Source organism: Taudactylus pleione, unplaced genomic scaffold, assembly GCF_031769625.1.
Source record: "Taudactylus pleione unplaced genomic scaffold, aTauple2 ptg000154l, whole genome shotgun sequence".
Taxonomy (NCBI): domain Eukaryota; kingdom Metazoa; phylum Chordata; class Amphibia; order Anura; family Myobatrachidae; genus Taudactylus; species Taudactylus pleione.
Window position 1 is genome coordinate 32893586 of NW_028284556.1, and position 27935 is coordinate 32921520.

Consider the following 27935-nt stretch of genomic DNA (forward strand, 5'->3'; position numbering starts at 1 on the left):
CCTGAATCACGCAGTCTCTTCTGAACAGTTGATGTTGAGATTTGTCTGCTACTTGAACTCTGTGAAGACTTTATGAGGTCTCTAATCTGAGGTGCTGTTAAGTAGCGGTTTCTGAGGCTGGTAATGCTAATGAACTTATCCTCTGCAGCAGAGGTAACTCTTGGTCTTCCTTTCCTGGGGCAGTCCTCAAGAGAGCCAGTTTCATCATAGCGTTTGATGGTTATTGCAACTGCACTTGAGGATCCATTCAAAGTTATTGAAATTTTCCGTATCGACTGACCTTCTTGTCTTAAAGTAATGATGGACTGTTGTTTCTCTTTACTGGGTAGAGTGGTGCCATAACATTGATTACAACAGTAGTCAAATAGTGGTGTCCACTGTGTACTAACCCTACCTCTGCACAACACAACTGATGATCTCAAACACATTAAGAAGGCAAGTAATTCCACAGATTGACTCTTAACAAGGCACACCTGTTAATTCAAAACCATTCCAGGAGACTACCTCATGAAGCTGATTGAGAGAATGCCAAGAGTGTGCAAAGCTGTTATCAAAGCAAAAGGGGGCTACTTTGAGGAATCTAAAATATAAAACACATTTTGGTTTGCAACATAAATCCATGAGTGCTCTTTTATAGTTTTGATGTCCTCAGTATTAACCCATGTTGAATATTTAAATAAACAAAAACCATTGAATGAGAAGGTATGTCCAAACTTTTGAGTATATGTGTGTGTATATATATATATATATATATATATATATATATATATATATATATATATATATATATATATATATATACATATACATATATACACATACACACACACACTCTCTCTCAATGTGAGATTTACCAAGGTGCCACTTGGCAGAAAACTTTGTGCATTTTTTTTTTTTCATTCTGGCACCCTCCACCTGTTACAACCTGTGCAGTTCCTCTTTCCTGCCTGGGGTGTCGCTCTCTACTCTGGTTCTTGCAGCACACTCAGCTGATGCAACAGACTGCTAAGATACAGACCAGAGCAGACAGCAACAACCCAGACAGGAAAGAGGAACTACATGGGTTGTGACAGGTACAGGGTTCTAGAATTAACACAATATAAAATCTCAGTTTCCAAACATATGACTGCAACTGGCTGAATGGTGACTCATTCTCAGTACATCATGTATATAACTGATACGTTTTCATTTAAACCGTGGGTCACACCCACAGGTCTTCAACCTTTGGCCCTCCAGCTGCTGTGGAACTACACATCCCAGCATGCCCTGCCACCGTTTTGATATAACAGCATGCTAAAACTGTGGCAGGGCATCCTGGGATCTGTAGTTCCACAGCAGCTGGAGGGCCAAAAGTTGAAGACCCATGCACTACAGTGTCACTTCCATGTCAAACCTTTTCAAATCCATTTCCCACTGATAACACAGACAGCGTCTTGCTTACTCAACTATTCGCTTTAAACAGCATTGTCTACAAACAGATGTGTCATCAATTGACTAGTCAATGACACAAGAAGAATATGTTTCTCCAATAAACCGGCCCCTCAGCGTAGATGCTGAGAGCAAGCAAAACTTAAATGATTGTGAAAAAAAAAAAATTGCTTTGTAAACAATTATAGAATATGAAGAAATATTTTTTTAGTGGCAAAAAAAATAAAATTAGTCCACTATTAGGAATATACATTGACAAAAGTTTAGAAAACTTATACTTTTTTTTAGGGGTCGATCTAATTAGGTGCGAGATACTCGCAGCCGTGATTAAGTACGGCTGTATGCCGCACTTACTGTACCTCCGGACTTGCACATTTCTGTTCGCAGCCCAATAGGGCTGCGAGCAAAAATGTGCGAGTTTGATGCGAGATTGGGCCGCGAGATGTGAATTGCTGCTTCTATGCCGTTTTAACTGCAATTCGCTCCCTTCGCACCTAATTGGATTGACTCCTTAGACTCCTGGTAGTGGTAAAGTAGCACGCCATTTACAAAAATATTGCACTGTAATTCGAATACAGACTTGTGAAAGTTATAAGACATGATTAATACACACTGTAGTAAAAAATCAATACAAATGCATGTTTATTCTCTGCAGTTTATTTTTTGCATTGAATCAGAAATTAAATCTGTAAAAAAACTTCCATATGTAACAGCAGAATTAAAGAAATGATGGGCATCACATTAAAAATTGTTACATCGGTGGAGAGCCATCGAATTCATAAATATTTATTTACCATATCTACAGAATTGTTTGAATATTTAAAAAAAAAAAGAAAATCTCATCTTTAACCACCAAAGAATACACCGTTCCACATGCATTGCACTTGAATTTAAGGGTAATTAGGTCTAATTTTTGATCAGAGCAGCACTGTAATATTTTTTATGATAGGAAAAAGGACAACTTTATATTTGAAAGAAAAATCAATAGCATTAACATGGAATAATGTAAGTGGTGAAATATAAGAAACTTCATGTTTGGAGAGTGTAAAATACTTCAGAGACTTCTGAACATTGTGACAAGCACAAAACGATCATCATTAACTTCTAGTTTCACTGCTCAAGAATGATAAAGCACTCATCAGTGCCAAATGAAAGATTTCAGGTATAGGATCTTTTATCCAGAAACCTGGTAAACATGTACTTACAAAAACCACAAATCATGAAAAAAATATTTTTGCTGCTGTTCTGTGGTTCCGATTACAAAACGATTGTTTCTAGATACTATGAGGAGTGTCGCCAAGCATCTGAACAAGGAGTAAAATAGTAAGGCAAGGTGGGGAAATATGGGGGGGTCTTTATAAAAGGTGTCGGAGTAGATTTTAAGAATGGTGCTCCAAACTACTTAAAGACACCTTAACCGGAAACCCAAGAAAGATGGATAACTGGTCTCATGCCTATGTATGCTTTCTAAGAGTCTACGAAAAGCAAATCCTCATGATGTACTTATCTCAGTACAGGTATACTAATCCACAATAATGACAGAAACAAGGTAGTTGAGTATAGATTTATATGTACTTGGTAGTTGCTTACTAATCTTGTATGATTGCATCTTACTAGACCTAGAAGTTGCTGGTACTGGAACCATGCATAGTTCAGCAACTGCTCCTTAAGGTTTTTTTTGTCCAGCACAAGTGGATGTTTCTTTAGGCTGACACATCCCCAATCATGAAAATCTGACCACTCCAACATTTGGAGAGGTTCTTCAGGTTTCTTGTTTAAACAAAGAATTTAGGTGGGACAAAACCTGTGTGAAATTATTCCTAAAATAAAATAGAATTAGCCTTCTTAATAAGACAATAGATTTTGACACATTTTGTTAAAATAAAAACATCTAAAACTGAACAATTCATACACTGTACATTTTGAGGGTGATAAAAACCCTCACATGATAGAGGAACAGACTAAAATACCATGTAGGTCTACCATCCCATAAAGAGTACTAAAGTGACTTTTAAGTTTGGTACTAGGGGACACATGGGTGTCTATATCTTATTATTTCATATTAAATAGGCTTGTCTGTGCAATTTCAATCAATTTCAACAAGTAGATTTCTACACATAGACATAAAGAACAGTCATGGGCTGTAGCTATATATAGTGCATATACAAAACACCAGGTGAGGTATCACAACCCACCAACCATATGAAAAACAGATCCATTAAATGCATCTTTCTTGGAAGATGTTCAATAAATTTCAGCTGAAGACAAAAAAAAAAAAAAAAAAAAAAGCCGAATGTTTTCATTTTTATTTAAAAAAACAAACAAACAAAAAAAAGCAACACATTAGAGTTTTAAATTTACTTTGATCCCTTCCATGCCAGATGGGCCTACCCCATATTGCCATATAGAGTGAGCCCCTTACACAGAGCTTGAGAGGTAATATATACACATGGGCGTAATACACACCAATGATTTGTAAAGGAGCTCTACGATAAGAGTCTCCTCTCACCAACCCATCCGGCTTTATACTTAACCAAATGAACGAAGCATCTGCGAAATGCCATCACACTCCAGTGTACAAAGATAAAAAATAAATGTACAATAAAAAGATGGGGTAAATTAGGAGGGGCTTCTTTGTCTTGAATTCTTCTCCGGCTAATAAAGATGCAGCACTGTAGGCAGCCCAGAACACACCAAAAAGCTGCAAGGAACAATAATACACATTAGGATAATATGCCCCAAGATTGACTTTCAGTTAAAAAAAAACCACACACACACACACACACACTAGTACTGGCATAACACAAACTACACAGAAAAAAAAATAATAATAGGATCAAGTAGTTCCTAACTCTTAATGCTGTTTTTATTACAGAAAGTCCATACATACCAATCCTGAAATCGCACAATATAGCCCTGTTTGGTGCGCCATTACCAATAAATTTGTAATAAGAAAAACAGTTTTTGCGAGTTCATCTGGGAGACAATTACAACCCTCACATTATGCCCTAAGGAGCCAATAGAATTAATTCTAAACTTAAAGCCCATAAGAAATCCTTCCACACAAAAACCCTCAAAACAGAACAACACGGATTTAAAGGAGAGTACCAAAAAATGGTTCTCCATGACACTTGCACCTTGTGTTCAAAGCTACCACTAGAGAAAAGTATGCTCAGCCAAAAGGATGGTCTTTGCAATGCAGATAGAACCAAATTAAGAGCCTGATTCAGACCTGCTCGCGAGCGCTGTGCGCTCACAAGTGGGTCGATGGTGGCCCAGTGCGCATGCGCGAGACCAGGATAGCGACGGGCAAACCATTGCTCCGGGTCTCGTACCAAAGGGGGCGTGCTGTCGATGTTGAGTGGGCGGGCCGGGGGATGTTGGTGGGCGGGCCGGGGGAGTGGCTGCCCACCATGGGAACGCCTAGCGTCTGGGGCCGGCGCCACTGACATCACAAGTGATGTCAGTGGGAGTGCTTTCGGCTCTGTTAGAGCCGAAAGCACTCTAGGGCTTGCGGCAACGAGACCCTACCACAAGGGTCTCGTCGCAAGCCCGATGGTCTTGACCATCGCGACCATCTTCCTGGCCACTTGCTATAGCTGTGGGTGGTCACCCACAGCTATGCGAGCAGCCAGGAGGCTGCTTTAAAAAAACAGAAGGCTGGCCCTGATTCAGAGAGAGCGCTCTGTCAGAGCATCCTAAGATCCCAAAGCATCCACAGTGGAACATAAAGTAGTTGGACATGCCACACACCTTGAAGGAACATTTGAATACCCGGAATGGAAGTAAATTTCATTTTAAATAAAATAGAGAGAGCAGACACTTGTATGGGTAAACCCACAGGGCTCAAATCACCTTCTAAGCCATCTTCCAAAAATGACAGAATGTAAGCCAACTTTAACGCCGAGATGTGTATCTACTTCCATTTGCACTAGGAGATGCATATCTACAAGACTCTGTGGTAGTTGTTTGAATATACCAGTTTCCTTGGACTTATCAGTTGAATGACCAGATCAGAAAACCCCTTAGTCCAGAGGATCATGCCTTTAACAGTCAGGTTTTAAAACCCAACCAAGCGAAATCTTGATAGAAGAAGAGACCTTTACTTAGAAGACTTGCTCATCTGGGTAGTGTCCACAAAGGTTCTACCGCCAAAAGTAGTACATTGGCGTTCCTTTACGGCAAATCCGGAGCCACTAGATTACAGGGGCCTTTCTACACCTTAACCTTCATCAGGACACAAGTAATCATTGGAACTGGTAGGAAAAAAATAAATAAATACCTTGAGGGGTGTGGCCACAGCTGCAATGGAGTAGGAAGCTACTTGCTGGAGCTCCCTGACCAATTATCCTGACATGCCATACTGAACCCAGATACCTGGCTGTCTGTTGGTGTGTAGCACTTCTTCAATGTGCTGACACTGTTGGGAGTGTCCTGAAGCTGCTTAGACTGAGTGGTGAGCCTGTGCAGAATCCCTCTCCTCTCCCCTGCCAGAGTTCTCACAGTCATACTTGTGGTGCTGCCCATCTCCTTCCTCCTGCTGTTTACTGCTGGTAGTGCAGAACAACCAGCTCCCTCTCCTTGTTATCAAACATTGCAGTTGGAATATAACTACAGAGCTGCCTGACTTTTATCCCGTCTTCATGTATTTATTATTGGCAGCATTAAAAACAAAACAAAAACAAACAACTTTGCTCCTTCTGCCCTTCACACTGTGCTGCTATATACTAAGGTGCTTGCTTCCTCTCCCCACTTACTGTGAACACTGTTGGCAGCACAGTGCACAAGTACATGCTACAGTTGTGACCCACGATCAGTGTGTTCACATACAGTCTATATAGGACTGCTACCTCTTCTTGCCCTCCTGTGCTGAATCTTTGTTTATATCTCCTAATAATATGGGGATGCTTGGGCTTCTTGCTGCTAAGCTGGACAAATATGCATGCTTCTATGCCCCACAGTCACCCCCTGTGGGTGCTGCCCAAGGCCCCTCTTCACCCCCTGCTTCTAAATCTTCTGGCTCTATGAAATTTCTACACCTGAAGCAGATTCTAGAAGCTGTCACCTCCTCCGAAAAGAGTGTCTGATAAAATGGAGAAGGTACAACTGGATCTTTCGTTATTATGCCAAGATCTTCAAAGAGTTGAAGAACGGGTTGGGGAGGCTGAGACACGCATCTCCACACTGGAGGACTCTCACTCTTTTTTAAAGGAACAGGTAACCACCTTGGCAACTCAGAGGATTGCCATGCACAGTAAAATTTTGGATATGGAAGGCTGCTGAGGGCAGAACAACGTGCGCTTTGTTGGTCTTCCTGAAAAAAGGTTATGCCCAAGAGGATTTTCTGGTGAATTGCTGGTTGAAACTTTTGGCTGTGTACCTTTTATTTCTCAACTTGCTGTGGAAAAAGCACATTGCATACCTACTAGGCATCTCCCACCGGGCGCTCCTCCACGTACATCGCAAAGTTTCTACATTAACAAGATCAGGACACAGTGCTTCGACTGGCCCATACTGAGGGTCCACTGGAGCGAAAATGAGTCTCTTTCGTCCCTGAATATGTGATGGAGGTCCAGAAGGACAGGGCCCAGTTTCTTCCTATAAAACGACATCTTCATGAATTGAACTTGCCATATGCTAGGTTGTTCCCATCCAAACTTTGTGTGGTAGTTAATGGTGAAGCCAAGATTTTTGCGACCCCAAAAGAAGCATCAGCATGGTTAGATCAATACGCACCAGGAAGAGGGGTACTCGCTGCGGACTGATCCTCTGACTCTGCTTTGGAATACTTTTGCATCTTTGGATGGTGGAGCTGGATTACGGGTTTCGTTGTCTTCTTGCATACGAAGCTCAAATATTTCTCTATTGCCTCCGATTGTATACAGCAGTATATATTATGCAAACCAGTATTCGCAAATACGCGCTATAGCGCGTTTTACCCGGGATTGAGTAGTGGGGACTCACTTTTAAGAAGAAGCCGGGTCCCCGGGGTCGTGCTGTGCTGTGGCCAATCCCTGACAGCTGGCTGCAACACAGCGCATCCCCCTTAGAAAGACAACGCTGCCTGTTAGAGCAGCCAATGAGAGTCAGATAGACTCATTTGCTGTTGCTGTAGAAAGCCACGCTGGGATCAAGTGTCTGATCTCAGCATCGGCAGAGCATCTGTGCCCGGCTCTGCGACAGTGTGTTTATTCTAGGGATGTGCAGGCTCGGTTTTACTCGGATTTACTCGGTTCTTATCGCCACTTTACCGCAAATTCGGATTTATTATATTGGCTATCCAAAACACATGATAGGCGATAGCCAATAAAATGCTGTTTAAAGATCCGAGTAAAACCGAACCCGCGCACCCCTAGTTTATTCCCAGAGCCGGGTAAGCCTATGCGATTTTAGCTGGATTTGTGACTGTAGTTCCGTACCCATGTCCATTCTTTGTGTTTCAAACAATTCTCCTCTTGTTGTTCATCCTCAGTAGTGGCTTCTTCGCAGCAATACGACCATGAAGGCCTGATTCATGCAGTCTCTTCTGAACAGTTGATGTTGAGATTTGTCTGCTACTTGAACTCTGAAGACTTTGGGTCTCATTCAGACCCTGTCGCAAGCACCGATACGCTCGCAACCAGGTCGATTGTCCCCACAGAGCATGCGCACGACGGAGCCGGCTCAGTCATGCGCGAGACCCGGCTAGTGACGGGCGCTCCGTCGCTAGGGGTCTCGTAGCAGATGGGGCGAGCTGTCGATGTTGAGTGACAGCTCGCCCCGTTTGCTGGGCGGGCCAGGGACGTGCCCGGCCAAATGGAGGCATTCCAGTCGGAACTCTTGCCGTTTGGGGGCGGCCCCACTGACATCATACAGAGCAGGAAGTTCCCTGGGGCTTACGAGAGCCCAGACCCAACCTTAGGGTCTGGTCGTAAGCCTCGATGGTCGCGATGGTGATGACCATCGCGACCATCACCCTGATCACAAGCTAAGCTGTGGGTGGTAACCCACAGCTTAGCTTGCGACCTGGAGGCAGCACTTCAAAACAAGAAGTGCCCGCCCTCATTCAGAATGAGCGATCGCTTCTTGGGATCGACTCTGGTCTCTAATCTGAGGTGCTGTTAAGTACCGGTTTCTGAGGCTGGTAACTCTAATGAACTTATCCTCTGCAGCAGAGGTAACTCTTGGTCTTCCTTTCCTGGGGCAGTCCTCATGAGAGCCAGTTTCATCATAGCGTTTGATGGTTATTGCAACTGCACTTGAGGATCCATTCAAAGTTATTGAAATTTTCTGTATCGACTGACCCTTTACTGGGTTGAGTGGTGCCATAAAACTGATTACAACAGTAGTCAAATAGTGGTGTCCACTGTGTACTAACCCTACCTCTGCACAACACAACTGATGATCTCAAACACATTAAGAAGGCAAGTAATTCCACAGATTGACTCTTGACAAGGCACACCTGTTAATCCAAAACCATTCCAGGAGACTACCTCATGAAGCGGATTGAGAGAATGCCAAGAGTGTGCAAAGCTGTCATCAAAGCAAAAGGGGGCTACTTTGTGGAATCTAAAATATAAAACATATTTTGATTTGTTTAACACTTTTTTATTTACAACATAATTCCATATGTGTTCTTTCACAGTTTTGATGTATTCAGTATTAATTTATAGTTGAAAATAATTTAAATTAGCAAAAACCATTGAATGAGAAGGTGTGTCCAAACTTTTGACTGGTACTGTAGATATAGTCTCTCTAATATGCTCCAATAACACAAGCAACTCAGAGCCGTGGCCTAACCCATCAGAGGCCCTTATCTAAATTATCTGCTTTAGTCATCATGGCTGAGAAATGTAAAGGCAATAGCGAGGCTCCTGTAGCCGGAAAACTTGAGGGTAGCTTCAACCTTACTATGAATGCTGTCTCCAAGAGTAGACGAATTAGAAAATGGAATAGTCAGTGTCTTAGATAGGCAAACATTGGGAGTATCCACTGGCTGGGGAAATATTCCCTTCTAGTCCTATCTGCAGCTGAAAGCGGTTAAAATGATGCTAGTTTTCTTGAGACCTGAAACCTTTTATTGTGATATAGCCACATCTCCCTTAAATTTTTCAACTGAGGGGAAGAAGATAGATAATCACGTTTCTTTTTTCCTTTTAAAGAAATATCAGGAGACTGAAATTCCTCACTACCTTTAATGTTAAGCACCCATTTCATGGCATGAACTATAGCTTCTACACCAATAGTACTGCAGAGGTCTTCAACTGCCACTGTGGACAGTCTGGTGGATAGTAATACTCAATCTTGTAAGCTGCATCTGTTAAGGTAGAGCTCCCAGAGCTGCTTACCTGAATTGATCTGGTGCGTGTCTCGTAACCGATAGGAAAAGGAGCACCTCTGAAGTGAAATTCAAGGCTCCTTTGTGAGGTCCTGGACTGTTGGCTGGTGTATAGAGGCAGAGGAGCCAGACTTGAGAGATTAATTTGAAAGTGCCAGTGTCCTCCACTGGCAGAAGAACTATTAGCCACGTGACAAGTAACAGGTATGAGCTATAAAGGAGTTCCATAAAGTACCAAACACATGACAGAACAGCAAGAATGTAAGTAACACAACCCTCTTCCTTTTGCTTATAGCATGAATAGAGGGAAAACATAAAATTATATCTAACATACAGTGGCTTTTCTCCCCGCGGTGTCACCCGGTGCGGGGAGGGACGATGTGCACGCGGTGCAGCGCCGGAAAGGGGGCATGGCCACATACACGGGTGTGGTCTTGTGGTAAGGGGGTGTGGTCAAACCCCCGTACTGAGTGGCAGGGGGGGTTGCCGGAGGTGTGAAGTGCCCTGTGCCGACCGGCTCCCTCACAGTTGTCAGGAGCCGGGTGTTGCACTTAATTATACAGTGCAGCACCCAGCTCCTGTCACGGAGGAGTCTGCACCTTGGTGTCACCCCTCGGCGGGTGACACCCGGGTGCGGTCCGCACCCCCCTTGGGACGCCACTGCTAACATACATCCATCAGCCATAACATTAAAACCACTGACAGGTGAAGTGAATAACACTGATTATCACATTACAATGGCACCTGTAAAGAGGTGGAATATATTAAGTAGCAAGTGAACAGTCAGTTCTTGAAGGTGAGGTGTTGGAAGCAGGAAAAAATGGGCAAGCGTATGGCTCTGAGCGACTTTATCAAGGGCCAAATTGTGATAGCTTTTTTTTTTCAGAGCTTCTCCAAAACGGCAGGTCTTAAGGGGTGTTCCCGATATCTAGTGCTTAGTACCTACCAAAAGTGGTCCAAGAAATATCAACCGGTGAACCGGCGACAGGGTCATGAGTGCCAAAGGCTCATTGATGCGCGTGGGAAGCGAAGCATAGCCTGTCTCATCCGATCCCACAAAGAGCTACAAAATTGCTGAAAAAGTTAATGCTGGCTATGATAGAAATTTGTCAGAACACACAGAGCATTGCAGCCTGCTGCGTAGCCACAGACTGCCTATGCCAGGGGTGGCCAACCTGCGTCTCTCAAACCGCATGCAGCTCTTTTGGTTTTGAGATGCGGCTCCCTTACCCCGATTCAGAGGCCAGTGTTCCCAGTGATGCAGTGCACGGGCGACATCATGACGTCACCTGCAATGTGAGGAATCTGTCCTGTGTGTCTGCTGGATCTAGTTAGATCCAGTCAAAGGCAGCGGCAGCCAGCGTCGTCAGGCAAGTACTGGGCTGGGGGAACTGCATAAGAGGCAGAAATATAGGGGGGGGGCACTGCATAAGGGGCACTATTGCCTGAGAGCCAGTGGGAGGATGATGACTGCATTCATGCTTATGGAGGCAGAGTGGGGCTGTTGAGATAGCTCCTGGGGGAAGGGGGGGGGTGGCTGGAGTGATACATGAGGGGCCATTGCAGTGGCATGGGGGTCTGTAATGACACATGTGGGCTGGAATGGCTGGGGAGGGGGGGCTGGAGTGACACATGGAGAAGCTGAAGTGTGTATTACGTGAATCTTGCTTTTTCAATTTATTTTATGTGGTTCTGGGTTTCAAAATGTAATTTAAGTGGATGTGGTTTTTTAAACATTTTGTGTCGCTCTGGCTTTTTCAATGCATTTTATGTGGAATTAGTTTCTAAAACATTTTATGTGGATCTGGCCTTTTCAATTTATTTTATGTGGTTCTGGATTTCAAAATGTATTTATGTGGATGTGGTTTTTAAAATGTATTTTATATGGATCTGGCTTGTTTCAGTGTATTTAGGAGAAGGTGGCTTTTTCAATGCTTTCTATATTGCTCTGGCTTTTTCTTTCACTTCAAGTCACCTCCACGGCGAATGTGTGCGTGCACTAACAGCGTGAACTACTGTGAAGGCAGAATAACGTGACGTCCTGAGGAACCCTTTCTAGACTTGACACTGCAGCAATGTAAGAGCTGTGGTTGTTTTTTTAAGTTTTTTTTTTTTTTTGAAGAAGAAGAAGAAGCTGCTGACTGACGTTAAGACGGAGAAACGCGTAGAAGGCTGCACGGCGGCAAGCTGTGAGTGTGATCACACTGCCTATGTTGGTTATTACACCGGACATCAGCACTTAAAGCTATTAACGCTTTGGACACTGTGCGAGGACAAACCTCCGTGTATCAGAGGAAAAAGTCCCGACCTTCAAAACGTGAGTGTACCACGTATTTGTTGTAGTAACTTACTGCTGATCGGATCCATGCCTTGGTCTCCATACAATTAGGAGGAGTTTATACATTGGAGCTTATTTTCAACGGAATTGCTTACATTGCCATGCTTTATGTCAATTGACATTCTACTAGACTATTCAGTCTGCTACACAAAGGGACCTTGAAACGCTGGCAGTATAAAACCAAAAATATTGCAGGTCCTGAATAATCCTGGGACACTAACGTTTTAAAAATCGGATATATCCTGACCATTGAATGTGTTAATATGCTCATTTTCTTTTCCTGTGTCAGATATTTTTTCTTGTGTCATATTGTTTTATTTTTTATGGTCAACTGCATTGTAGGTACGTCTAATATTGATACAATTGTATCATAGTGCTATTTTAGCAATGTGATGATTATCAGATAGTGTCAATATGATAAAGAATTAAATCCTACTATCTCATTAGCATACTTCGGGTTTTAGATTGGTCTTTTGGGCATCAATATAGGTCATCTATCTCTGGTAGTATATATATTTACAAGTTTTAGTTTAATTTTTTAATAAATATTGATTTCTTTTAGATATTAAGACAGCGCTTAATTATTCTCTCTTTTGTTTCTGTTGTATATTTGCCAGGTAAGGTATAACCTATCCTGAAATTGAAGCAGCAGTCTTACTGAAGTGAAACCAGCTGTGTGATTTATTGATTATTTCCAGCGCTAGATTGTGTGTTTCTCTGTCCTTTTATGTGGAAGTGTATTTTATGCTGAAGTGGCTTTTTCAGTGTATTGTATTTCGATCTGGCTTCTTTCAGTGTATTTTATGTGGATTTGCCTTGTTTCAGTGTATTTTATGTCGATCTGGCTTATATGTTCAATGTGCTGGGCTCGCCCCCAGCGTGACTAAAAACGGGGGTTGTGACACAAGGTCATGCTCCTGCAAATGTCATGCCAAAGACGTGCGCACAAAAATGAAGCGTGGCCTTGTGACGGCTCTTAAATTTTACTACAGATAATTTTTGGCTCTTTCCCTCTGACTGGTTGGCCACCCCTGGCCTATGCTAACCCCTGTCCACTGTCAAAAGCGCCTACAATGGGCACATGAGCATAAGACCTGGACCATGGAGCAATGGAAGGTAGTGGCCTGGTCTGATGAAGCCCATTTTCTTTTTCATCATGTGGATGGCCAGGTACGTATGCGTGGTTTACTTGGGATAGAGATGACACCAGGATGCACTATGGAAAGAAGGCAAGCCAACAGAGGCAGTGTGATGCTCTGGGCAATGTTCTGCTGGGAAACCTGCCACTAAACATTGTTGCAGACCAAGTACACCTCTTCATAGCAATGGTATTCCCTGAGGCAGTGGCCTCTTTTAGCAGGATAATGCACCAGGCAACACTGCAAAGATTGTTCAGGAATGGCTTGAGGAACATGATAAAGAGTTCAAGGTGTTAACCTGGTATCCATATTCCCCAGATCTCGATCCAAATTGAGCATCTGTTGGATGTACTGGAAAAAACAAGTACGAACTATGAGGCCCTACCTTCCAAAATATAACATCTTGGTGCCAGATACCACAGGACTCCTTTATAGGTCTTGTGGCGTCCACGCCTCAAATGAGTCAGAGCTGTTATTGCTCCTTGAGGGAGGGACCTACACAATATTAGGCAGGTGGTTTTAATGTTATGGTGGATGGGTGTATACAATCACTTATTCAATAAACAATTAGGAAAAGTGAAATGTTGAGGTTGCAGTGCCTTTCATGCTAACTTCAAAGTAGACCTTTGTTTATCTCAAGCATATCCACATTTCTTTACCATTGTTCATTCATCTGCATAAGCGTGTGGTTTGCCCCGAGCATCTACTAGTCTTTCTCCAAACATACAGTATCTTCTAAAGTAATATAACATTTCAGAAAATAACCTGTAGCGAGAGAAACCTATATATAGATGTATAACTTACCTTTATTACTGTAGAAACAATTTCAAATGGTCGAACCACTAGAAGAGCAGGGGCAATAACAATTAATGGAAGCAGGGAGTATCCTATAACACCAAGAACCTGTCCATAAGCCACCTGTAATATAGGACAATGAAGGGTGTTTCAAAAAAAATTAGTTGAAATAATACATTTAGATAATATCATAAAGTCCTCTTCAGAGGGAAACAGTATATTTTTTCCAGATATTTAAAAATATAAAAATTACCACATGTAGTTATGCCACCAAAATGTATTTCCTCCAGTTCAACCCCTACTTGCCTGTCTTTCCCTAATTACAGATACCTCTCAGTAACAAGCACAGTTACTTGTACCATTGTGAAAGCTTGCTAAAAACAAGTACAGTGTTAGAAAATAATTCCTTCATATTCCTTAAAACTAAAGTACCAGGATGCTTTTAAGACCACAAATTCAAGATTGTATGTATGATAAAGGGAAATTCCCATCACACCTAACTGATCTTTTTTTTCTGAATAGTTATTACTCTATTGTAGTATTGTGCTAACTAAATAACAAGGACTAAATCACAATTGCTGGCTGTATTAGATACAACTGCACAAAAATATGAGATATGGTAAGAACTTACCCTTGTTATCTCTATTTCTACGAAGTCCATAGGGTTCCACAGGATACCTTGGGGTATAGGTGATGACGTCAGTCTTCAGGCACCACAGAGTTAAAGTTTTCAGCCTCCCAGGATGCATCTGGGTCCCTCTCCTATACCCCGCCCCCAGGCCAAGGCATCTCCGTTACGTCACAAGCCATTGGCCGGAGGAGGAGAAGAAAGAGAGAAAAGAAAAAAATCTGGACACTCACAAGAATCACATTCTCACCATAGGGAGACGGAAAAACCGGTGACCAGAATAAAGCCCATCTGCAGTACAGGTGCGACAGGATGGGAGTCCTGTGGAACCCTATGGACTTCGTAGAAATAGAGATAACAAGGGTAAGTTCTTACCATATCTCATATTTTCTACTTCAGGGTCCATAGGGTATCCACAGGATACCTTTGGGATGTCCCAAAGCAGTATCCTTTAAGGGTGGGGACGCTCCTGTGCTGAGAGGAGAATCCGCCGCCCGAAGGAAGCATCCTGAGAGGCAAAGGTGTCAAAAGCGTAATACCTCACAAAAGGTATGGACAGAAGACTACGTACCAGCCTTGCAGATCTGAACTGCAGAGGCACCACGTCTAGCTGCCCACGAAGGGCCCACAGACATAGTGGAATGAGCCCTCACCAAGGAGGGAACTGGAAGACCTTCATGAAGATAAGCTTCTGAAATAGCCATACGAATCCAGCCTGCCAAAGTCTACTTTGAAGCAGGCCAACCCTTTTTACGGAAGCCATAGAGGACAAACAAGGCGTCCGACTTCCTAAAAGTGCGGTCAACAAATTCTCAATGCCCGCACAACATCCCAAGTGGCGTCACCCACTGAAAGTCCAGGTGAATTGAAAGCCGGCACAACAATTTCTTCATTGATGTGAACACTGGATACCACTTTGGGAAGGAATCCCGGACGAGTGCGAAGCACCGCCCTATTCCTCTGAAAAATCAGCAAAGGGGGTCTACAAGAGAAAGCCCCTAAATCCGAAACCCTTCTGGCCGAGGCAATGGCCCGAAGGAATATGGTTTTAGCTGTAAGCCATTTGAAGTCCACTGAGCCCAGTGTTTCAAACGGAGGACCCTGGAGAACTCTGAGGACCACAGCCAAATCCTAAGGCGCCACCGGTGGAACAAAAGGTGGCTGAATGCGAAGAACACCTTGCATAAAAGGTGCGCACATCAGAGAGCGCAGCAATCCTATGATGAAACCAGACTGACAGGGCAGACACCTGCACTTTCAGAAAAGCCAGACGAAGCCCATGATCCAGTCCAGCCTGTAGGAAAGCCAACACCCTAGACAGGCAGAACTCCCTAGGGGAATACCCTCTAGGTCTACACCACCGGAAGAAAGTATGCCACACACGATGGTAGATTCTTGCTGAGGAAGGTTTACGAGCTCTTAGCATGGTTTGCACCACAGAGCCAGAAAACCCTCTGGACTTTAGCATGACCGTTTGAACAGCCACGCCGGCAAAGACAAGGACCCCATGACAGCAGTTCCGGTCGAAATGGTAACCTCAGAGGAACGTCTACTGACAGACTCTGGGGGTCGGAAAACCAGTGCCGTCTGGGCCACTCGGGAGCTATCAACAGTAGCGTACCTCCTTCTCGTTTGAATTTCCATATTACCCGCGGAAGAAGGGAAAACGGAGAGAAAAGGTAGGCAAACTGGAACGTCCACTGGACGGACAGAGCATCCACCAGAGACGCCTTTTCATCTCTTGTTCGAAACCCGTACACCGGCAACTTGTTGTTGTGTCGGGACGCCATAAGGTCTATCTCTGGAAGACCCCACTTGCCCACCAGAATCTGAAAGACATCCTGGTGCAAAGACCACTCTCCCGAATGCACGTCCTGCCTGCTGAGAAAATCCGCTTCCCAGTTGAGGACTCCCGGGATGAACACTGCTGATATTGCCAGGAGATTGCGCTCCGCCCAGACCAGAATTCGGGACACTTCTGCGAGTGCTGCCCGACTGTGGGTTCCTCCTTGTGTGTTTAAATAGGCCACTGTGGTGGCGTTGTCCGACTGGACCTGCACAGGGTGACCCTGGAGAACCGGCTGCGCCAGCTGGAGAGCTCTGAACACCGCACGGAGTTCCAAGATGTTTAGTGGAAGCTCCGCTTCTGCCCGAGTCCACCTGCCCTGAAACAAGTGTGGACCCGTGACAGCTCCCCAGCCCCGGAGACTGGCGTCCGTTGTTAACAGGACCCAGTTCGCCAGACAGAACGGACGACCCTTGTTGAGGTGGGTCGTCTGCAACCACTAGGTTCGAGACAGGCGAACCTCCGGAGTGAGCACTATTGTCTGGGACCTGAGACACTGATGCAATCCATTCCACCTGGACAGGATCAATAGCTGCAGAGGTCTGGAGTGAAATTGGGCATACTCCACCATGTCGAATACCGACACCATTGAGCCCAATAACCTCATTGCCGAGTGATTCGACACTCGACGACACTGCAGACAACTGCGCACCCTCAACTGCAGAGCCAGGATCTTTTCCCCCGTCACAAAGATCCACTGCTGCCTGGAGTCCAAGGCGGCCCCGAGGTGCAGGATCCTCTGAGACGGGGTGAGAGTGGACTTCTGCCAGTTTATCAACCAGCCGTGACGTTGCAGTACCGCTATCGTCAGATCCAGATGGTGTAAAAGAACCTCTGGAGACCCTGCTATCAATAGGAGGTCGTCCAGATAAGGCAACAGTCGGACTCCCTGCGTCCGCAGGAGAGCCGCCATGACCACGACCTTGGCGAATACCCGTGGAGCAGTCACCAGGCCAAAAGGCAGCTTCTGTGCAGATTGCAAATCTGAGGAACTGCTGATGGCGCAAAAAAAAAAAAAGGGAAATGAAGGTAAGCGTCCTGGATGTCCAATGACACCATGTAGTCCCCAGGGTCCAGTGCCAGAATAATGGACCGCAGGGTCTCGATCCGAAACCAAGGCCCCTTCAATGACTTGTTGAGGGCCTTTTAGGTTGAGCATTGGACGGTAAGACCCATTGGGTTTCTGCACCAAAAATAGATTGGAATAGAAACCCTGGCCCCTCTGGGAAATTGGAACATGCACTATAACTCCGGCCTGGAGCATAGTGTGCAAAACCTTCCGCAGTTCCGAAGCTTTGCTCCGGTCTAGCGGAAGGCTTGTGGTATAAAAAAAAAAAAAACGGAATGGAGGCCTGTGCCGAAAGGAGAGGGCATACCCGTGAAAGACCACCTTCTGAACACAAGTGTCCGTCGTAACTCTCGACCAGCACTGGTCGAACTGAAGCAGGCGCCCCCCCCCCTATGGGGTCCCCCAAAGGGAGGCACGGACCGTCAGGCCGTAGGTTTGTCATCTGACCTAGGGGCCGGACGTCTGGTACTCTAGGCCTGTTTCCTGGGCTTGGACGATTTCTTGGTCCCAGCCTGTCGTGGAAAGGACTGTGCTTTAGGCCTACCTTGGACCCTGTGAGGCCGAAAGGACGACATACCAGCACTTGAATGCATCGTAGCAGACGGGAGACATGCAGATTTTGCTGCTGCCAACGTAGCTACTATTTTGTCCAGATCTGGACCAAATAGGACCTCTTCATTGAAAGGCAGACCTTCTAATTCCTTTTTTGGAATCAGCATCCGCCTTCCAAGAACGCAACCATAAGGTGCGACAAGCAGCCACAGCTGCAGAGGAAATCCTAGAGGTGAGCATACAAATATCTAAGGCTGCTTCATTGATGTAAGTGGCCGAGTCTCGGAGAATGCCCACCAACTCGGCCTGTTCAGCCGAACAGTCAGAGTCCAAAGACGCCTCCAAACTATCCGCCCAGCGCTCCATAGCTCTGGCTACCCAACACACGGCCATAGCCGGTCTGGATGCTCCCCCTGCCAGGGCATAAACGGATTTGAGGCAGATCTCCACCCTGCGGTCTGTGACATCCTTCAAGGATGACAGCAAAGGCATAGGCCACGTGGGACTTCTGACTAGGCGTGTGACGTGAATCCACCTGCGGAGGGGATTCCCACTTAGAAAAGTAATTGTCCGCAAACGTATAAGCCACGGCTAAGCACCTCTGGGGCTTATACCATTTTCCTGGATTTTTCCACGCCTTCTCTAAATGATCCACTTTGATCAGAAAGAGGGAATACCGAAGCCTCGCCCTTAATATCCTTAAAAAAGGCATATTTGGATTTGCCACCGGAGGATCCTCATCCTCAATAACTAAAGCCGTGCGGACTGCCCGAATAAGACCAGGGATATACACCTTGGACTTAGCGTCCGGCTCTTTGGTACGGAGAGGTTCTTTGTCAGATAGATCCAGAATCTCCCCATAATCAGACATCACGTCGTCATCCTCATAAGGAGCAGACAGAGACGCCACCGGCCGCTTATGAGGCCGCAACACAGACTCCCCTTGTAAAACATCGGACAAATGCTGAACCGATGTATGCAGGGTATTAACCCACGCAGACACCTGAGGAACCTGGTGAGGGGAATTGGGGAGACTGTGGGGTACCATCAGTTGTCTCGGGAAACCCTGCATGGGTGATGACACCACTGACTGCTGGGACAGACCCGTCTGGGTAAACACAGGTGGAGGAGCTAGCTGGCCCACAAGGGTTGTAAGCGCCTTAGCGAAACAAGCCCAGGGAGGTTCCTGTACTGGAGCCGTGACCATAATTGGCCGTGGCAGTGCCAGGCACTGGCTACATAGCCCCTCCGCGTTACCCTCCCCCTCCGCTATCGGTACATTACATTTAGTACACGAGCTGGAGAGGAAAATCAGTCTCAGACATGATGGTAAAGTATGTGACACTCACACCTATACTATTGGTATAGTGTGAAAAACGCCCTGCACTCCGCGCACCGCAAGGGCTTTGAGCAGAGCAAGATCAGGGACAGTTATATGGCTGACAGTAGAAAGTGAAAGTACAGACAGCAGGGCTAGCAGTTGAGTCACATACAATGCAGAAGAAACAAATCCCTGCACTATCAGCGCTGATCTTCAACTACTCAGACCCTCAGGCTGGTAGGACTCAGCGCTGCATACACTGACCTCTGGCAAACGGAGGAGAGGTATACTGGGGGACCCAGACCGCAATGCCACCGCTCACAGGCTTCCAGCAGCGTTCACCATGCTTTAAAGATGGCCACCGAGGAGCAGAGGATGAAGGAGGCCGGCCTGGGGGAGGAGCACTGACACACTATGGCCAATCAGCCTAAGCAGAGAGGCTGTGTTCAGCAGGGAAGGCGCCGGCTGTGAGACAGGGAAAGCGCGCTCCCCTGGCATGCATTTAACCCCTGGGACGCCGCAGCGCATGCCGCTCAGCAGCGGCCCGCTGTCCCAGGGGGTTGTGGAAGCGCAGGTTGGTCGCCTGGCTCCACGCAGCAGCCAGTCCCCAGGGAGCGCCCTGCCTGGGGACTCAGGACCATGTGACCAGCGGGGACCCACCGCGGGACCCCGCTGCTTACCTGCATCCCCTTGGATCCGGCCATGGTCCAAAACATCTGGGGGCACAGCTAGCCGTGACCCCAGATGTTTACCAGCATCCCCGGATCGGTACCGGCATTCTGGTACCGGCGGGGTGTAGGGGAGACAGCATGGAAGTCAGTACTGACTGTCCATGCTGTACTCGCAGATGTGCAGCCAGCGCCGCCTTTAAAAGAAACTTCAGGGGCTCTTCATAGCCCCCCTCTGCACAGTGCCTCAGACTCCGGCCAGGCACCGACAAAAACTGAGATGCCTTGGCCCGGGGGCGGGGTATAGGAGAGGGACCCAGATGCATCCTGGGAGGCTGAAAACTTTAACTCTGTGGTGCCTGAAGACTGACGTCATCACCTATACCCCAAGGTATCCTGTGGATACCCTATGGACCCTGAAGTAGAAATGATTTCTTTAGACAGGATGAAAGTAAAAAGTCCCTTTTATATGCATGTGCCAGTTGCAGTGTGAAATGTCGATATTCCAATTGACATGATCAGAATGTGGACATTCATAATGTTGACATGTTATGTGAACATGCATAAAGTCAATATGGCATTTTTTACAGTGTTTGAGTTCTAACCTCAGCCTAAACCTAACCCTTAAGGCACACTACCACTAGATGACAGGCAAAAGACTGCACGATTACAACATTGTAACGAGCAGTCGTTCAGTGAACGCACATCAATCAACTGCAATGTTGAACCTGACGATATCGTTATGTTGTACAACATATTTGTACAATGATAGATATCTAAACGACCAGCGGGAGCGCGCATTGCTGGTTGTTTTAGACATTTTTGAAACAATCTGCAAACGATTATCGAACGATCGAACGATATAGTTATCCGTCAATTTAATAGTCTAGTGGATGTGTGCCTTAACACTGACAATCCTAACAATATCATTCTGAATGTGGGCATAATGGACTACCTGCCCATCTGCCTGTAGGACTACAGTTGTTTGTCCAAGAAGCAGACGCATATCTAACAAGTGCCATAAGGGAACTTCGACATGTTAGCTTTGTTGGAAATGGCAGAAATAACAGTATAAATATATCAGTATTAGGCAATTACAAGGATAGTTCCAGGGGTTTATAGAAGAGGTGATCTCAGATCAATATGCTAATAAAATGACATTCCAGAACAGATTCAAAATATTAGGAGAATACTACAATAGATTATTCAGAGATTTCCGCAGATTGAGCGATTGTTTGCCATTGCATCGCGATTACGATCCTACAGAGGAACCAATCGCAAAGTGAGTGACAGGTAGTCAGCGTTTGGTATAAAAGATAAACAGTAATTAGATAGACAACAGATGTTAGACAGGCAGTAGGTCGACAAGGACAAGAGGTCAACAAAAAATCTGGACAACGCAAAAATGGTAGACATGATTTTTTTTGTTGGTTTTATAACCCTAAGCTTTACCCCAACCCTCTCCTTGGTGCCTAAGCCTAACCATCCCTTCTACTGCCTAACCGTAAGGTAAATGCCTAACCTTCCAGTAAGTGCCTAACCCTCACAAAAGAAAAATAATAATTTGTTGACCTTTTGTCCGTGCCGACCTTTTGGCATATTTTAACAACTGCGATCCATTAGAGAATGCAGTTAGAATTGCATAAATCTCGTAATCGGGCCCAAAGCTTCCAGACACTGGAACTGGATAGCATCTCCACCATTGGGATTGCAGCAGATAGGTGAATGAAAGGTAGCGCAGTCAGATTGCAATTTAATTATACTACTGGATCTATAGAAGCTATTAATTTATATTCAATCCAAGTCTTACCAGCAGTTAAGATTATCAAAAATTTTTAAATAATGTAATATGTCAGAATTACACAAAAAAGGCCTTTTTCAGGGAACAAGTAATGGGTTAAGAACGTAAAGCTGTTCTGCAGCAAGGAAAAAAAAAAAGGCTTGCCTGGGCCATGAAGTACTGCCAATGGGCTACTGAAGGCTGGAAGAACATCTTTTGGACAGATGAATCAAAACTTTAAAATGTAGGTTCATCATTGAGAGATTTTGTATGCCATCAAGTAGGCAAAAGGATGGTTTCCCAGTGTGTGAGGTTTATTTCCATTGTAGAAAGCAGTGCACACCACAAGTTTTTACAAAAGTTCTACCTGCAAAAGGTGGCCATTTTGAAAAGGTAAACATTTAGATTCAATTTTGTTAAACAAAGCGATTCTAGGACACTCGCTGCATTCTTTCTACAATGGAAATCAAATATTGTTTAGGAAGTTCTTACCAATACTGTTGCAGAAGTTCCCGTAAATGTGTTGCACTTGTAGGTTACTTTGCTTTCACCCTTCTGTCCAGTTCATCCCAAACCAGCTCGATGGGGTTTAAGTCTAGGGACAGTGCTGGCCATTCCATGAATGAAGCCTACCATCTTGTTCTTTTTTTCCCTCAATTGTAGTACTGACATAGCCTGTAGGTATATTTTGGGTCATTATCTTCCTGTAGGATTAACCATTGACCAACAGGCGTAGACTGAAGGGTTTCGCATGGCGCTGCAAAGTGCTGTGGTCGCCCATTTGGTTCAGGGTACCAAATCACCCACTTGGGATACAGCAAAAGAGTCCCAGACCATCACATTTACTCCTCCATATTTGACAGTTGGTGTCACGGGTCCTTATATGCTAAGACAAGTTGTTGCTTCCTTGCGTGTTAAAGTGCAGACTTTATCAAAACATTGGGGTTTGTTATTAAAATCTTTACCCTTTTAAATTTTGGCCTTAAATGTGCCAGGAAGTGGCGGCTTTGCTTATTAAATATATCCCACACACTATGGAACCATCCTTTCAACTACTCAACAGCATATAAAAAAAAAACTGTGCATGATTAATCAAAATGTTAGGTTCATCGGTCCATGAGACCTTCTAGTCTTCAGTAGTTCACTGGTGGTGAGTCATAGCCCAGACAAGCTTCAGTTTTATTGCTGCGAAACAGCTATAAGATCTAAATAATAGTAACCAAACAGCAACGGATCTTAAACAAAGAAAAAAAAAAAAAAAAAAAGAAGACAGCAGTTTATAGTGTAGAACAGTGGTTCCCAAACTGTGCACCGTGGCAGGCGGTGGCCTAAAGAGGCCGGCCAGTGTATATACAAATCTCCCCCCCCCCCCTCCAGAGGCCGAGATATTAATACATTTCTGCGTTATTATTTCCTGCATTACAAGTGCCACAAAAGTATATCTGCCCACTTATTCTCTAAGTACCTGGAATTACAGGATACCAAAAAAATAAATGAGAAAAAAAAAAAAAAAGCTATATATATATATATATATATATATATATATATATATATATATATATATATATATATATATATATATATATATATATATATATATATATATATATATATATATATATATATATATATACACACACACACACACACACACACACATATACACACACACATACATATACACACACACACATGCATACATACATATCAGAGCCTTTTATTGTGTACAAAATTCAAAAATATTGTGTAACAAAAGCAACATTAAAACAAATATAACTTCACCAAACTCTTCCCTCGTGCCATATGACGTAAAAAGGATTAGTGAAGGAGGACACAAATATTTGATATGGGCAACTGCATCATTTGGTTGATTTTCCTTAAAACCAATTTTTCATATATTCTTTACAACTTTAATCCACATCGAAATTTGCCTACCTATACTTTTTGATTATTGGAACTATTTATTTATGAAAGGTCACTGAACATGGGCAGATTCAATGAAGTATCAAGCTCTGTTAGAGCCACGCGCTGTACACATTAGAAACAACTACAGGAGGGAAAACCTTGCTCTTTTTTTACATCAACCCTATGGAGTGCACGCAAATAAAGTGTGGTTATAATAGCACACCAAACTATTTTGTAGTCTGTGGACGCTCATTTTAAGGGAATAGGAAATACTTTACTGGAAGTAGCAGCAGACATTTAATTGAGGTTATTAGTTTAGATTTACCAGTACAGAATACACCCGCGCACGCAGGGGGAGTTTCCGAGTCCCTGGAAACCCCCCCTGTCCGACTCGGCGAGCAGCGCTGCTTAACAAATGTTATTTTTAATTTTTTTTTTAAGACATACTGACACTGCCTGGGCTGGCTGTAGGGGGAGCTGCAGCGCGCAAGCCCCTCCCAGCCAGTTCCCAGGCCAGGCACCGTGACGTCGGCAGCACCTCTCATGCCGCCCTGGACACTGTCAGCGGCGCGCTGTGTGGACTACGTCAGGCTCCGGAGCTGTTGAGTGCGGCCGCAAGACGTAGGTGGCCGCCGGATGCAGGGGGGGATAATGTTTAATTGTTTAAGCTACTGCTATGTCAGGGGAGCGCCGGGGATCTTGCGGGCGGGCAGGCGGGTGGCGGGGGCTGGGAGTCCTAGTAATATTTTTTTTGAATGGTGCCATTTTCTACAGCGCAGGAGGGGGGGGGGCGTGCAGGCGACGGTGTGGTGTGTAGCGCAGAGAGGAGAGGCACGGGCGGCAGGGCAGCCAGGAGGGGTTCATGATATAATGTATTAAACATTACATTCGACTGCTCCATGTATGCGGTGGGGTGATGAAGGGGGGAGGATAATATTTATTACATTATGCCAGCTGTCTTCTGTATGTTATTCCAGGGGGGGTGGGGGAATGGGAATAGCAGACAGATGGCATAAACTAATAAATATTATCCTCCCATCCCCCCACCCCTGGGGACAGCCTGGCATAATCTAATAAATATTATCCCCCCTGGCCCACCCCTGGGAATAGCATAACATATCAGGTCAGATCTGCAGCACAGACAATGTACAGGGACTGCCGACACTGACATAACAAATGGGCAGGCAAATTGAAATGCCCGCCCAGTTCTGATGTCAGCACAGACATATACAGTATAGCAGCTGATTGGTAAGTGTGTGTATAGTTTACCAATCAGCCGCTCTGACAGTGGATAGCTCTGTCGACCAAACCGTCATCTAAATGCGTTCCCAGCATTATTTTCATAGAATATAAGGGTGGGTTAGTAGAGTTTTACGACATGGATTTATTTTTTACATTAATCTACAACTTTTTATGCCTCTTTTTAATTCAACATGTTATTAAATTTAAATATCTTGTACATTTCTATTTCTATTATTTATTTTATTTACTCTGCACAGAAATTAAGCATTTGGAAACCCCCCTCTAGAATTCCTGCGTTTGCCCCTGAGAATAGAAGCTTGATATTTTATTTGAAGTTCATAAGAGTCAATACACTTTCCTGATATTGGACTGGTACAATATCCAGACGGACAAGGAGGCAGTCACTAAAAAGTGAAAAGACCCCTATATGAAAGTGTGCTCAGTCAAACCATCTACCCTTTCAACTAGTGCAATCTGCACTCTACGTTGTTGTGAGCTTGCTAGGGCAGTTCTGCAGTTAATGCCTGAATTCCAAGGAGGTAAACAGTTTATGATGTAGAAGTATAAAAAAATTCAAATTAAAAATTGAAAAAGTGAAATTTGCCGAATTTACAAAAATATACTGATATAATTATATATATATTAAAAACAAAAAGTAACTTACATCTCCTCCAAGTACCCTTGCAAGTAGGAAGATGGTCAATGATCCAAATATCCAAATGGTTATGATCCAGGACACAACCTTTCACAAATAAAGCAACACATTAGCAGTTTACTAACTGCATATGAAGTATTACATAAACGCATCTGGTAAATAGGGTTTGAGACTATTCTTACAGAGTACATATGCTATGCAATTTAGTGTGGCTACTTACTATAAAACATGCAAATAATACCAGCGCCAAATATTTTTTTTTACTATCTATTATTGGCAGAAAAATTAAATATATGAAAGTATATTAACTGATTATTACTGATTAAAATAGGTTATTAGAAATTGCACTATTCAGTCACTTATTTAATAAAGACAGAATATATAAATAGCCCACAAATATCCCATGCAATATATAGCACTTTTAGTATGAAAGTATAGCGACAATTGTCCTACTAATAAAAACATATCTATTCAGAAACTAAGATTAATACATAGTTTACAGACTACATGCAGAAAGCAATTACAGATTCTGCGGCTACTGAATTATCCATAAAAGAGATACATTTGCGCACTTTCCAAATCTTCTGCAGCTTCAGCAGCAAGAATGAATACCAAATACAAAACCAGGCATGTTCTATATTTAGTAATATTGCCCCTCCTATAAATGCAGTAGCTTTGAAAAGGGCTGCTCAGTAAATTTACCCCACGGCCTCTAATAGGTGCTCGACAGATCAATTCAGTTGATCCTCCAATCAGGCACAAATGCTGCGGGCGCCCAGATTTCTGCTGGTGAGCACAAAGCTGTGAAAAGCCCAGCTTTTGGGCACCCAAATGTCATTCTCACCAAGACTCTATATGGATTTATCTGCTTTACGCGGCTAAACCAGGTACATTTGGGCTCCAAAAGTGAGACACCCGCGGCACTAGTGCCCAATCGGAGCAACAATTGAATTGCTCCGTTGGGTGCCCATTACTAGCGGGCACGCAAAAAACTGAAAATAAATTGCAATTATTATTAGATTTATCTGTCATATGAGATTAGGTTTTGAAAATTCTAGGAATTAGTGATGTTATAGATATGCCTACACATACACAATAAGTTTTTTTTTACGTGAACATTCTCTTACTCTGAATTGGCCATACAGAGAGATCATTGAAAAGAACAGGACAACGGCTAGTGGTCCCCAGAAGTCAGGGTTGTCTCGTACTACTTGTCTGTTGAACCCAAGGGATGGCATTGGCATCAGAACACAGCGTAATTTGTAGTAAATATCCTTAAGATCAATGTCCAACTCCTCCCTAAAAAAATAAATTAAACATTTTTATTTTTATTTTTTTAAATCCAGTCGCCGGTATTGGGCAAGATTCTGAGGTGGGGGTGCTATGTTACACTGCAGGTGGGGCAACTTTAAAATGTGCACTGATATAGATGCGAGAGCAGTGTCCAATCTCAAATCTAAATTGCTGTATAAAAACAAAAACTGCCCAGCATTTGTGGGCTACATGCAAAGCAGTCAGTATTTACCCTGTATGCAAAAATACCTGTATTTGCACCCACTGAATTGGAACATGATTTGTCTAGGTGCTTTGTTACTTGCTCCTTTTTGCTTTACTCCCAACTCAGAACCAGGCCCATAATGTTTTATCATAACGCAGCACAGTTTGCTACAAATAAGAACCATTGGGAAACAACACAGGCATACATTTATGACAATATAAAGTAAGCCTAATTCCTAAAGCCTATCTAGTCATAGTCCAGAAGAAGATAAAAAAATATGTATATTATTATCAATATAGGACAAGATGCACCCTAGCAGGTTCCATACAAAAGGTAGACCATGAAAAAGGTTGACAATGATTTGATCAACACAAAAAGGTCAATGTGGAAGAAAGTCGGCAGTACAAACTATCATTTTTTTTTTAGGGTTAGGGTGAAGATTAAGGTTAGAAAAATAAAATAAATTTTTTTTTTAATTTGTTGACATTTTCTGTGTCGACCATTTCCATGTTTATCTTTGTACTGTAACTTTTTCCATGGCGACCTTTTGTATCAAACCCACCCTAGCAGCTAGATTATGTCAGAACAGTACAGATCAGTGGTTCCTAAACTTTTCTGAATCATGGCGCCCTAGAGTATCAGTATTTTTCCATGGCACCCCTGGGCCAAAAGTTTTCTTATTGAGAAATTCTGCAAAAATGTAAATGAAGTAAATTGTGCTTATAGGTCACACTTAGGTTCAGTTATGTGGTGG

General features: G+C 43.9%; 1 protein-coding gene across 1 annotated transcript in view; it reads right to left on the bottom strand.

Annotated features, from left to right (window-relative positions):
• Positions 1 to 2069: 2069 nt before the first annotated feature.
• Positions 2070 to 27935, bottom strand: part of YIPF4 (Yip1 domain family member 4) — a 41450-nt gene continuing 15584 nt past the window's right edge. The window contains exons 3-6 of the mRNA XM_088474516.1: positions 26811 to 26982; positions 25693 to 25770; positions 14027 to 14140; positions 2070 to 4129 (exon numbers count right to left, since the gene is read on the bottom strand). Coding sequence (XP_088330642.1) covers positions 3992 to 4129; positions 14027 to 14140; positions 25693 to 25770; positions 26811 to 26982 — 502 coding nt within the window. The 3' untranslated portion in view covers positions 2070 to 3991. The remainder of the gene's footprint in view (positions 4130 to 14026; positions 14141 to 25692; positions 25771 to 26810; positions 26983 to 27935) is intronic.